The sequence below is a fragment of the Epinephelus fuscoguttatus genome, linkage group LG2, assembly GCF_011397635.1.
Source record: "Epinephelus fuscoguttatus linkage group LG2, E.fuscoguttatus.final_Chr_v1".
Taxonomy (NCBI): domain Eukaryota; kingdom Metazoa; phylum Chordata; class Actinopteri; order Perciformes; family Serranidae; genus Epinephelus; species Epinephelus fuscoguttatus.
In genome coordinates, this window is record NC_064753.1 from 47405722 (window position 1) to 47418910 (window position 13189).

The 13189-nt window shown below is 42.1% G+C and overlaps 1 protein-coding gene across 2 annotated transcripts in view; it reads left to right on the top strand.

The window, feature by feature from the left end:
• sh3gl3a (SH3-domain GRB2-like 3a) overlaps window positions 1-13189 on the top strand; it is a 48472-nt gene that overhangs the window by 23475 nt on the left and 11808 nt on the right. For both annotated transcript variants that reach the window (XM_049561877.1, XM_049561884.1), the window contains exons 2-5: window positions 10545-10613; window positions 10971-11043; window positions 11162-11305; window positions 11492-11625. In XM_049561877.1, the coding sequence (XP_049417834.1) occupies window positions 10545-10613; window positions 10971-11043; window positions 11162-11305; window positions 11492-11625 (420 nt within the window). The remainder of the gene's footprint in view (window positions 1-10544; window positions 10614-10970; window positions 11044-11161; window positions 11306-11491; window positions 11626-13189) is intronic.

A 13189-nucleotide genomic window follows, 5' to 3' on the forward strand; every position in this document is an offset into this window, starting at 1 on the left:
CCTAGCAGTGAAAGGATTTCGCTTATTGCCCCTTTAAGGTGTGCTACATTAAATGATTAAAGCCTCAGTGTGTAAAAATGGTGAGTAACAGTAACATCAGCGGTCAAATTCTAGATTGCAACGCTCACTCGCGCTCACTCACTCACTCACCCCTCCCATTGGGTAAGTGAGGGTGGCCTCGTAGGACAAAAAGCCTTACGCAGACAGCAGAGTTTTTCAGCAGTATCTAGCGACGAGGTGAATGTTTATTTAGGAATCTAAACCATGTTACGATATGTTATAGCTTACCAGTGAGATATAGGTTATCTGTGAGATACAGGTGTTATATAGTGTGACAAGTGTTTAGGAGTGTTTTATTTCTAATTGTTTTGGTAACACGAGCAAACATTAGCACAGTAATGCTAAAATAACACGTTTTATGTGATAGTCACAGCACAGTGCGGCAAATATAGGTTGGTACGATTATAATATATGCGTTTCCAGAGTGCTCTTCCACAGGACACAGGGAGATGAGGAAGAGGGAGAGGGAGAGGAGGAAGACCAGGGAGAGGAAGGGGGTGAGGGGGTAACGTTAGAGGCGGTGCAGGAACGGCCAGGCGAAGAGGTGTGTCTCAGCTACCCAGAGGGAAGAGGAGGAGGAGAGGGTGGCAGCCTTAGCAGCAGCGCGAGAGGAATCAACAGATTAGGCTGTAGGCTAGGCTAACCATTTAGCTGTAGCTCTGGGATAACGTTAGCCAAGGCTAGGATAACGTTAGCATGTAAACGTAGCCGTCACTTGAACTTAGACGAGAGGGAAAAGTAGTTGCAAACATGAAGCCAAAATGATTTTAAAATATCAGATTGAATTACCTGTCTAGCAGAAAGCAGGCAACCTCCGCATCCCTTGTGAAATCCTTCTCCTTCGGGAGTTCTTTCCATCTGGAATTAGCAACACTGATATTCACTTGCGTTTTGTCCCGTCCTCGCTTATCTGATCTTTTTCTTTTATTTGGTGGCGTGGTTTCCCTCTTACGGGGCAAAACATATGTGTGGTCCTCCATTTAAAGTGCGACAGAATCATAAAAGTACAAAGCGGGTTCACACAGAAGCACCTCGGATTGATCTTCACCTTAACCGTCTCCAGTGACGCCAAGTTCTAGGTAAACGCGAAAGGCGAAGCGCGTATGTCCCTTTCAGCCACTGTATTCAAATATGGCGACGCAAGAGGGCAGCCTCCAGCAGACCGCGCCCTGCCTGTGTGTATATAGAGAAATCATTGTAAGCCTATGAGAAAGCTTCCATTTTTTTTCATTCGATGAACAGACTGAAAACTTTATCTTATGAGGTAAAACTGACGGTGACAAAGTTTTCCTTTGGGGAAATAATTTGCAGTTGGAAAAAGGTAATAAATCACAATATATTGCAATAATATCATGTCGTGGGTCCTCTGGCGATTCCCACCCCTACTTATAAGGCAGGTGCACTGGTGACAACCGCCATAACCTCCACTTCCAGTGGATCTATCCATTTATGGCTGGGCAAAACATCGATATCATATGAGACTGGATATCATCTCAGATTTTGAATATCGTCTTTTCCTCGATTTAAAGGTTGTGTTACAGTAAAATGATGTGATTTCATGAACGTACCAGACTGTTGTAGCTGTTCTCTTATTTGTCTTTACACACGTCACCATTATTTCCACGTTACTCATGATTATATATCGAAAATGTCACAGTGTAAGTATTTTGTGAAAGCACCAATAGTCAACCCTACAATGTTGTCGCAATATGTCGTGATATTGAAGTGTGTGAAGCATCAAAAATATTGTGACTGCCCTGTGTGGATGATCATTAGGATTCAGCTGAGGGAAATGTAACATCAGTGAAGTAAACATGAGGCCAACAGCACAGCGACGAAACCCGGCAACACTGCTCTGTGAAAATTCATGAGATTCTTGGAACTGCTGTCACTGTGAGCTCTTGTTCTTTATGACACTGGACGCATTTCCATTTTTTTTCTACCAGTGCTTGCAATGGCTTATTATACTGTGTGACCTCCACAAACACACGCACAACATCAACACAGAAACGCTGCAGTTTTCAAGCTCTCCGCCCCCCGCCCATGCTTTCCCAAAGCCTGGGTCATACTGTAAACTGTTTACTGATCCAGTCCTGCTGCTTACATAAGGCCTGGCAGCAGCAACACTCACTCCAGCGCTGATGTCGTCACTTACTGACACAAGACAATGCAGCATGCTGGAGGTGATGACCGCAACTTCCTGCCCTGCTCCTCTTACACTCACCATCACGCTCGGCCTCTTTGTTCAGCACCAGTTGGGATGTAACAAGGAGCATGTTATCATTTATATCACTCTGAATCATGTGACATAAGATGTTGTGAGGTGTCAACACAGCTCGGCTGCTGTTTAGGACCAAGATATGAGCAGTAAAAGCACCTGAAATCATTAAATATCAGAAGCAGCTGCACGTTTTGTTCTCAAGTGAAGAATGTTTAGGTCGAGCTGAATTGTGGAAACCATTAATATTTTACTGTTCCAGCCTCTCAAATGTGAGGGGTTGGCTGCTCTTGTGTTTCATACCATTGTTAAATGAATACTGTTTGGACTGTTTGTTGGGCAAATAGGCAAGGGAAATTTATTTGTAAAGCAACTTTCAAACACAAAGGCAGTTTGGGCCTCAATCTAAATTGCATTGGGGCCTAAACTGCACCACACTGCCTATAATTGTTGAAGCCTGACTCAGTCTGATAGAGCTGACTCACAGATCTGTATCATGAAATCTGCGTCAAGAATGCACAGGCAGAAGGCACTTGCTTGAATTGAGGGTGAGAGGCTGTTTTCCCTAATAGTACATTAGTCACAGGGAAACAGAGATCTATGTGGGTAAATAAGATCTTTGAGAAAGAGGACAAAATCACAGGGAGTGACACCAGCTGCTCCGGGAGCTTCGCCTGGATGATGAGCGCTTTGAGGCTTATTTTAGGATGAGTTGGGGACAGTTGACAATCTGTTGTAGATCTTAGGGCCTAATTACAGTTGGTAATATGTCAGAAAGAAGTTGAGGCTACAATTTGTTGAGATATGTCTTGCAGCTTTCCGAGGGCGACAATGAAAGACTGCTAATGTTAGCTTCACACAAACCATGTGTGTTACTATTTGTCGTCATCGCCACATGAGAAGGCCTGCCTCTAAATGCATCTCATTGGACAGCGGGATAAAAGAGCGCTTTTTCTGTTCCAAGTGGAAGTTTTTTTTAACTTGAAGCGTTCGGAGAGCTCCTTCAGAAATGTAAGGCACAACCTAAGGCAACACAAAACGCTTCATTCTTATTGAAAACCATCACAGAAAGCCAACTCCAGCTGCTAAAACACAGTCTGTCTTATTGGGGTGATTTTAGTGCTTTGTATAATGCAGCAAAATGCATTTTCAAATACAATAAAAAGGGAATAAAAATCAATCAAAATACTACAGTGGAGTAACAAGTTTCCCCAAATTCAGTAAAAAAAATGAAAGCACGGCAAGATTTTAATCAGTTAAAGGCACAGCACAACAGCAGAGTTTTGAGTTTAGAATTTGAAAGTAGGTCGGCCGTCATTTAAGATGACATCAGGACGTTGGTTCCACCTGTGTGCAAGATGGTAGCTAAATATTCTGACTGCTTCTAAAAGACCTAAGGGACCTATCAGGTTTATATTTCAAGCATGTTGTAGATATGTTTTGTCTGGAGATTAAGTGATGTATAAACCAGCACTAACACTTTACAATCTCTTCTGTAACTGTAGTCTTCTGGTTCTGGTTAGAGCTCTGGCAGCAGCATTTTGGTCTTGCAGTATCTTACAAAGTCAGAACCAACAATACATCTGCTGCAGTCCAAAGTGGAGCGCACAAAGAGCCGATTTTCAGTTAACTGCATTAAAGCACAGCTGAGGGAACTCACTGGAACGACACACCCCTCAGGCTCTAATCACCAAGTGAAAGCAAAACAGCTTTTTGACACCAGCTGACTCAAATGTATTCTACATCCCAAAATTGACACCATTTAACACAAGATATGTTCTTTAGGGTTCCATGAGGACACCAGTGGGGCTGCCCTCGACTAAGAATTTTCCTGGTCAAGCAGTTTTCATCATTTAGGTCCATCAGTGGACTAGTCTCCTGCATGTTTCTGATATGAATGTAATGATTAACTGATATATTTTGGTGGTTTGAGTTGAAGGTGTGTGCAAGAATAGTATCAGTAACATTGTTAACACTGTGCTACATTACAGAGAAATACAAACCGTACTAATGAACCTTCATTAATATAGGCCTATATTTTATCTCCAAGTGCACGTCACACACTGAGCGAGCCGCCTGTTAATGACGCTGTGGGCTAATGGGCATGTAGCTACTTCCGTGTTTTACATGATACGTCATGTTTGTAGTCGACCAATGAAGATGAGTTTACATATCACCTTGGGTTCGTCCTTCACCTTCTCAAAATGATCCCACACTTTGGATTTCCTGCCCGACATGTTATTAACTAGCCTGTGGAATAACCGCAGGTACCAGCCCTGGAGATTAACCTGACTCATGTCTGACTGCTGAGCGTGGGCACTTCCTGTGTCTGTCCTTTCACATTAAATTCCCACATGGTCCAGTCATATAGGCTTTGAGTTATTTTGACAAGGCGCAGTTTCACGTTTGTTTTTTCTGTGACTAAGTGACCAATGAAATCTTGCCAACTAATGGCAATTGTGGTCGATTGACGTTTGGTGGACTATTAGGGGGCAGCTCTAGACATCAGTATAAAGTGAGTAAAAACAATAAGATTTAGATAAACAGATGAAATGATAACTTATTGCTGTAGCAGATAAAACAGCAAAATACAGTCAAAGATAAAGACAAAACAGAGTTACAGAAATACTGGTACCATGATAGTAATATGAAATATAGTGGTAATGTCTAAACAACAAATCTAAACAATAACTGAATAACCCTGCAAAACTCTCTTCAAGTCAAATCAATAGATTCAGGCCATTTAAATAATTGAATTTACAAGTAAGTCATTAGTCTGAACATCAGCCCCGACCTGAATGGCTGATATCTTGGATGTCTTGGATCGGCCTTTGATAAAAGTAATGTCTTTCTTCACCACGTTGGCACTTTGATAATTACACTGACTGGCCTGGGGGCGATCAATGTAATGTTTATTCTTAAAGTGTCAGGAGAGAAACATGAACACATTTTTATACTCTGTGCTCCAGAACAGTTAAAATCTGCCAGACAGCTGATGGTAAGAAAGGCACAATGTGAGCTTTCATCACCTGGATGTAAGTTAAATGCAGAAAATGTCATTTCTGCTGCTCAGGGTCTCTCAATTTAAACAGTAATGAGAGATGGACTTTGATGATGTCGTAAAGTAGAGTGGGATTGTAGGAGTTGTTGTCTTCATTGCTGAAAACCATATAGAAATGTTTCTGCATCTATGTAATGTAATCAACAACCACTGCTGAGGAAAATCTGTCTGACACAGCTCAGGCAGACATCATGTTATTAAAGTTTTGTTTAAATTATGTCTGTTAACTTCTGGCCGTTTCATTCTAATGAAATAGGAGTCAACTATCCATACTCTGTAGGCGACAGCTACGCTAATGTTACATGGTGAGTTCAGTTGTGAAATTGTCCAGTGCTGTTATCTGTGGTCAAAACAACAAGCCTTTATCTGAGCTCTCTTCAAAGCCACCAGACCTTAGTGACAAAAACAGTAGTTTCATCTTTGGGGACACGGGAGTTGCTGATCTACCACTGCTGTGCTTAGTAAGTTTGTTTGTACTGTCTCACAGACACCTTGTTGTAATGTTATACCATTACTGTACACATGAGCTTGGTGGCTGGCATGAGCCTGAGCAGTTCAGAGAAATCACTGTTCAGATTTCTTGTAATGTTATTGCTATAGTAAGCTGGTCGATGAAAGAGATTACAAGCTCAGTGATCATAGATAATACAGACCTTGGTGAGTGGAAGATAAGGAGGCTGTGATCACATGCCAGCTATCTGGTGCGACAGTATGACTGATACTCAGCCACTGAGGCCTGACTGCCGATCACGGCATCATTTATGTGTCATTTACAGCGCTGCTCCGAGGATTTCCTTTTGAAATGATGACTAACTGGAGTTGTAAATGACATGGTAGTTTCCAGGTATGACTGTTTGATCGGTGACAGTTTGAGTTTTCTCATAGTAATTAGACACGTCAGCGGATAAGCAGAATGTCCTGTGGTCAGACCTCATAATACATGACGTTTTTGCTATGATTTCTAAGTTGATTTATGAATATTTGTGAATACCACTTTGATGAGAGAGAGTGTGTACTCGGATCCCAGCATACAGTATAGTTTATAATGTGTTTGTGTTTGGATTTGACTTAGGTTTGACCCTGAGAAGAGGGGGCGTGTTGTGATGCACACTGCTTTAATCATGTTCAAAGTTGCTTTGGGTTCATGTTCCCTTTGAATGTGGAGCCTTGTGCTGTCTGCCAATATCAAGACCCTGCTTCTAAAGTGTTTGAGCATCTGTTCTTCAGTTACATTAATCATCATATTCCATATGTGACGACTGATAACCCTGCCACACACCTCCAGTCCTGGTGACTCAAGTCTTGTTTCTATTCTGGGTCGATCTCCAGGTTTTCCCACTTATGAGCTTCCTGTTAAAGGTTGTGCTGTTCACAGAGCTGCTAATTGGACTACTTTTAGCTGTGCTGTGTCTGTGCCGCAGCACCCTTTGTCACCGTCTGCCACATACCTGCAGCCACTTTACTAAACTGCTGCCAAAGGAAGACCCTGGTAGGTAGAAATCTTTACCTAGGAATTGGGACACCACTCACTACATCACCCATTGATTACGTTCACGCATACGTAACTATTTTAAACAGGAAGCTGCGAGCCATCCACATTTCCAGCCGGCATCTACAATGGAGTCTCCAGTTGAGTTCATCCTGCCTATTACGTTTGCTGTATTCATCATGCTTCATTTGATGAACGACAGACGACAGGGGACTTCTGCTATCTAGCTAGCTAACCAGCTAACATTACGAGGCAGCATAGTTATACTAGCTGGTGTATTATTGTAATGTGAAAAATGCAAGAATTTTGCAGAACAGGACAGATGACAGAAGCCAGGTAGTGCAAGCTAGCTAGCTAGCTAACAAGCAACCTGACGACGGTAATGTTAGCTATGTACGAGCTTTTCCCCCGTCTCTTGCTCGGTGGTAGCCATGGCGACATCTACCCCTCGCTGGCAAGTCAGCATCTGAAATCCCTCGCTCCAAAGGGCTAGTTTCATACCCACTGCCCCTCGTTATGCCCCCTACCCCTACACGCAAAAAGGAATTGGGACACCCCTACCCCTCGTGGGAACGCACAAATGCAGGAGTAGGGCCAAGGGGTAGGGCTAAGGGAGGGTATTGGGACAGGCCCTTGAACTGCCGCGTTTGGAGGGACAGCTCCATAATATAGCGGCTATGTGAAAGGTGTGCTTTCTAAATGGACAGATTGATATCCCTGAAGTTTAACTGACTTGGTGTTATACTGTGATGATTAAGTAATGTTTTTGAGCAGCGTGTATGATTATACACTGTCAGATGTTCGTATTAAATGAGGTGAACGTCTGTAAAAGTAACCCCTGTGAGCAGACCGTTCTGAATACACGCTACTGCAAGTGGGTATGTTATGTAGCCTAAACTGCTACATGTAGCATCATGCTAACTTCAAGGAACCTTGGTTGCTGATGTTGTTCATTTCTCCCTGATTTTGATCATGCTCCTGGTGAAACATGTTCAGTTGAGAAGTTTTTGGTTTAGAAAATGCATTTCAGACAGAGGGTGAATACAGGTGTTATAGCACAGACAGTATGAAGAAATTAGTGTTTTTTGAACATTAAGGTGTGTAAAGATGTTCTAGTAGAAACCCAAAATACAAGTATGGACCTGAAAATGAGCATAAACTGTCCCCTAACTGTAGAGATAAGTAGAAGACTGAAAAAGCCTTGAGAAAAAGAAGAATTATGCAACATCCTCCAAAAAAATAACAGACAGAAGTAGGTGGTTGCTCCCATTAGGGTTCTTCAAATGTTGTCTTGGTAATGCAGAAAATCTCTGATGAAGTAGAGGTGCATGAGGCAGAATGATATGAAAGTGAGCTCCTCAGAAAGAAAACTACAACACATAATTACAGTAACTCATAAATTAGGTAAAGCTTGATGTTTCAGTTGTAGAACTCAGTGACTGACCTGCAGTAATACTGTAGCTGGCCAACTGCCCCAAATCTTTCAGTATTAGTCCACTATTTGTGTGCACAGAATTTTAATCCTCTTTAAATCTGCCAGGGAATTGTGTCAAAGTCCCATTCCTCTGTTTGATACACCCTTTAAAACCATGCAGGGTCAGAAGTGTTACTGCTGCTGAGGCACAAGTGTCGATCGGGGATGTCCTCATACCGTCTAGTGCCAGTAACTGAAACTGTTAATTTCCTAAACAGCTAAATCTGTGCTGGAAATTTACTGTAATTAAAAATAAAGTGTGTTTTTTTACTAACTTTGTGAGTCACTTGCGGTCCTTTCATAATGGACCTGTGACCCACTTTTGGACGGTGACCCACCAGTTGGGAACCACTAGTTTACATGACATTAGAGAAAATGGATTTGTTGTGTTAGTCTGACTTAAACTGGACTTTTAAAGTACATGTAAACATGTTAGTCCAACTGAAATCGTACTAAATCAGATTTCTCAAAGTCGGACTGACACACCCAGATAATGTTAGTGGGAGTCAAATTACTCCAGTCAGACCCAACCTGACCGAGGTGCTGTGCACATGCTCCACAGTTACTGCTCTGGGCTTTGATTGAGAAGTCGAATAGCAATAAATGTGTAACAACAGATGAAGCTGGTAACAACGTGGTGAAATCTACATCCAGAATCATTCCAGAACCATTTTTTGGACAGACGAGGAGTCTGTCTGAATGGAAGGAAGACACAGAGTGGCGATTGTTTGGTCTGGGACGTAATAGGTCAACAGGAAAAAGGTCCAATGCTAACAAGCTGAAAGGAGGCATATCTCCATCAGAGTCACGGACCTTTTTGTCCCTTTTGTCTCAAGTTTTGTACTTTGCAGCATTTTAAGTCACATCCGTTACAAAGCAATAATGAAAGTCATGAAAAGTCCTGATAAACTGTGTCAAAGTGAAACATAAGATGTGGTGCAGCAGAGAAGCTGCTGCTGCAGAGCTACAGAGAGCTGACACTCACTCACAGTCAAGTCACATGTTCTAAATGTAAACCGGTCTAGCAGCTTGTGAACAGTTAGTTTTGGTTTGGGTTAGACTTTATTGTACCTCGACATAGTTCAAGAAAAGGTTGCATCTGACTTAAAGGGATAGTGCACCCAAAAATGAAAATTCAGCCATTATCTACTCACCCATATGCCGAGGGAGGCTCAGGTGAAGTTTTAGAGTCCTCACAACACTTCACGCCCCAGATTAAAACGTCCAAAAAACACATAATTGAAACCACAAAATATCTCCATACTGCTCGTCCGTAGTGATCCAAGTGTCCTGAAGCCCCGACATAAAAAGCTGTTTGGAAAAACGTCATCTGAACTCTGTTTTTAGCCTCATTGTAGCCTGTAGCTCTAACTGCCTCTCTGTACACCACGCTCACATGTGCGCACTTACGCGAGACCGTGAGACATGGGCACCGCCTTCATGTGTGCTTCACAGGCTGGTCTCGTATGGAGATATTTTGTGGTTTCAATTATGTGTTTTTGGACGTTTGAATCTGGGGCACCGTCAGCCTCCATTAGGTGGAGTTGTGTTGCTACCTCCTCTCCCCTTGGATCTCCACAAGGGATGAGAGGACTCTAAAACTTCACTTGAGCCTCCCTCGGCATATGGGTGAGTAGATAATGGCTGAATTTTTATTTTTGGGTGCACTATTCCTTCAACCAATCAATGATTTGATGCACCAAGCAGGAAACACACACAATGTTTGTGACCAACAGGTGCAGCTGGGTCTGTTTGTAATGGAGGTGACTGCAGGCAGAGACAGTCAGCTGCGTCAGAGCCAAAGTAGCACAGTATTCAATGAATTACATTTATCAGCTGAGAAAAAAACGCATTGATGACGGTGGTGACTTCAAGGCTGCGGTGATGTGGTTATTGTTACAGGCTCTATACAGCATGTTTTTTTCCTGATATTGTGCAGCTTAACTTTATTTATCCTGAACAGCAGAGAGACAGATTGTGAGGATGATGTCATCTAGAGACAAAGCCTGATGATGCTAGACAGTGAATAATGGAACAACTGCTGGGTCGCGGCTTTACTGAGATATGATTACTTTTATTTTTGGACACAAATGTCCTAAATTTAACTAATAAATATCAAGTCAAGCACTGTACTGTTGAAACTGTAAAATGAGACAAACAAAAATGTTAAAAGATTAACCCTCGTCCTGTCCCTTTGTGTCTCTGAGTCCTCCTTAATTCTCTCTCTGCTCTCTTTGCGCAGCTACTCAGTGAAAAGATCAGCGGGGCAGAGGGGACGAAGCTCGATGAAGACTTCATGGAGATGGAGAGGGTGAGTTCAGTACTGTCTGCTCAGCAGGTAACATAATGTATAGCGTTACACATGGTGGCACTGGGTTGATTTCATTTAGTACAGGCAGGAGATAAGAGTGTCCAACTGAAAGTCCTTTTCTACTCATCTTCAGCTTCAGTGATGGTCACTGATTTTCTGAATTTCAATGTCTAAAACAAACAAGCAGAAGGAACTATGCTGATATTAAAACAATTACTTGTAATTTTTGACAATGAGCCTACTTTAAAATGAATCATGAACTGAATGTAAAGTTTCAAATACTCTATAGAACAAGAAAATATTTACACACAGCTACAATATCTCTAATTTTTAACGTTGTTGTCTCGCTCTCATCAGAAAATTGACGTGACCAACAAGTCCGTGTTTGACCTCTTGGCCAGAACACAAGAATACCTCCAGCCTAACCCAGGTAACAAAAAAAAAGATGCATCATACTTTATTTTGCTGTTACTTAATCTGCCACTACATTTTACACTGTGACGCAAAATGAGTCCAATATGTGATTTATTCATTGTTTTCCATCGCAGCCTCTCGAGCCAAACTGAACATGCTGAACACAGTGTCAAAGATCCGAGGACAGGTGAAGACCACCGGCTACCCTCAGACTGAAGGCCTGCTGGGAGACTGCATGCTGCGCTACGGCCATGAGCTGGGAGAGGACTCCGTCTTTGGTACTCTTTCTCATGTTCCAGAAATTCTTAGTTAATGGCGGAAAGCACTGAAATATCATAACAAGTTAATATTTAAAGGCAAAGTGACGAAAGGGGCAAGTGAGAAATTTCTATCCTGAAAATTTTAGACTTTGAATCCACTAAATATAGGGTTTCAAAATGAGTATTTGTCTCTCTGTCCTGCAGGCTGTGCTCTGGTGGACATGGGTGAGGCCATGAGGCAGATGGCAGATGTGAAGGACTCCCTGGACATAAATGTCAAACAGAACTTTATTGACCCTCTGCAGAATCTACAGGACAAGGACCTCAAAGAGATCACGGTACGTCACAGCGTCCTGTAAATGGACTTATACGAAGTGAAACACAAGCTACAGTATAATTCTGTTCTGATGAGTGTTTGCACCACAGGGGAAGTGTGACAACACTACCAGGATGTGCCAAGAAGTGTTTGTAATCTGCTGTCGGATCAGTGTGATCGTGCATCTGCTTTAATGTTACAGTCATTTCATTTACAGTATGCAAACAGTGTGTTTTAGGTTTTCGGTTCATTTGATCCTGCTATTAATACCACACCATAAAACCACCCGTTAATGACAGCAGGTCATGCTGCTTGCGCTGAACCTGGGGTGTTTATTAATTTTATCTGGTTTCACAAAGAACTCATGAACAACTGATTATAAGCACTATTACTTTATTATTTATGACTGTTAGTCTGTGGTTGATTTGTTTCACTCACTTTTAAATGAAACTTAGGGCTGGGTGGTATGACAAAATTTTCATGTCACATTTTTTTAAAAAATCATAGCGGTTTCATGGTATTTGACGGTATTTTGCTCGGGTTCGGCCCACTTGACATGCTGCTGTGTTTTGCTATGGCCTATTCAAGTCCTGGAATTTGTTATTTACGTGACGCCTGAACACAAAACAGGCTCCGCTCCATTAGTGCCGTGCTCAGTTAGAATTGTCTCGGACTCGGGTCGCCTTCGGTCAGGAAAATGTGGCCCAAGAGGGCAGAGGAGAGTTGTAAACAGCGGTGTGCCGCTGTTAGTTGCATACAGGGGAAACACTGCTCTTTTTGGTATAAGTTCTTCTGGGTCATCGTGTACGGCTGCTTCGCTTTCAGGATTCTCTCCCGCAACCATTCTCGCCTCTAAACTTTTCTCTATGCTCTCACTCTCTGTGCAGCAGTGAAATGGGTCACCGCTGAAACACTTTCCCGCCGCGTACATTCTGGACGTTGTTTGGGCTATTCACTGGTATTGCAGTTAAAGAAAAATTCATTTCATAATGAAAATACATACCGGTTTTCAGGAAGAATGGGTTTACCGCCCAGCCCTAATGAAACTTCAAAAGTAGTTGGAGCCTTATCTCTTCAGTGTCTAAAATATCAGGTTAAATTCCTGCACGATGGCATGGTCACGAGAGAGTAGGGCTGTACTTGACTCAGAATTATGTCAGTCAAATCAGATTTAGCTTTTCAATATATTCATATTAAAGTTAAAGTTTTAACTTTAACTTTAATATGAATATTCAGTAATTTGTTGTTTGTTTGTTTTTGTTTTTTTCTTATAAAGTTTGAAAGTTTGAACAGGCTAACCAGGACATTCAGTGTGACGTATTTCATTCACGCAGTGTAGCAAACAATCTAATTGTCATAACAATGGATCGGAAATGTGGATCAACATTTTCTTCTGATACTACATATCAAACAAAAGCCAGAGACTGTGCTGTATTAAGTTGCTGTGAGCTGTAAAATCACCACTTCCAAGCAGAAGAGAGAAGATAATGTTATCTCGGAGCCTTATGGTGGAAAGTCTCTCCTCCTCTGAGCTGCTGCATCACATCTGCAGCTGTCTGTACCAAAAAATATCATGAAAGTCAAGA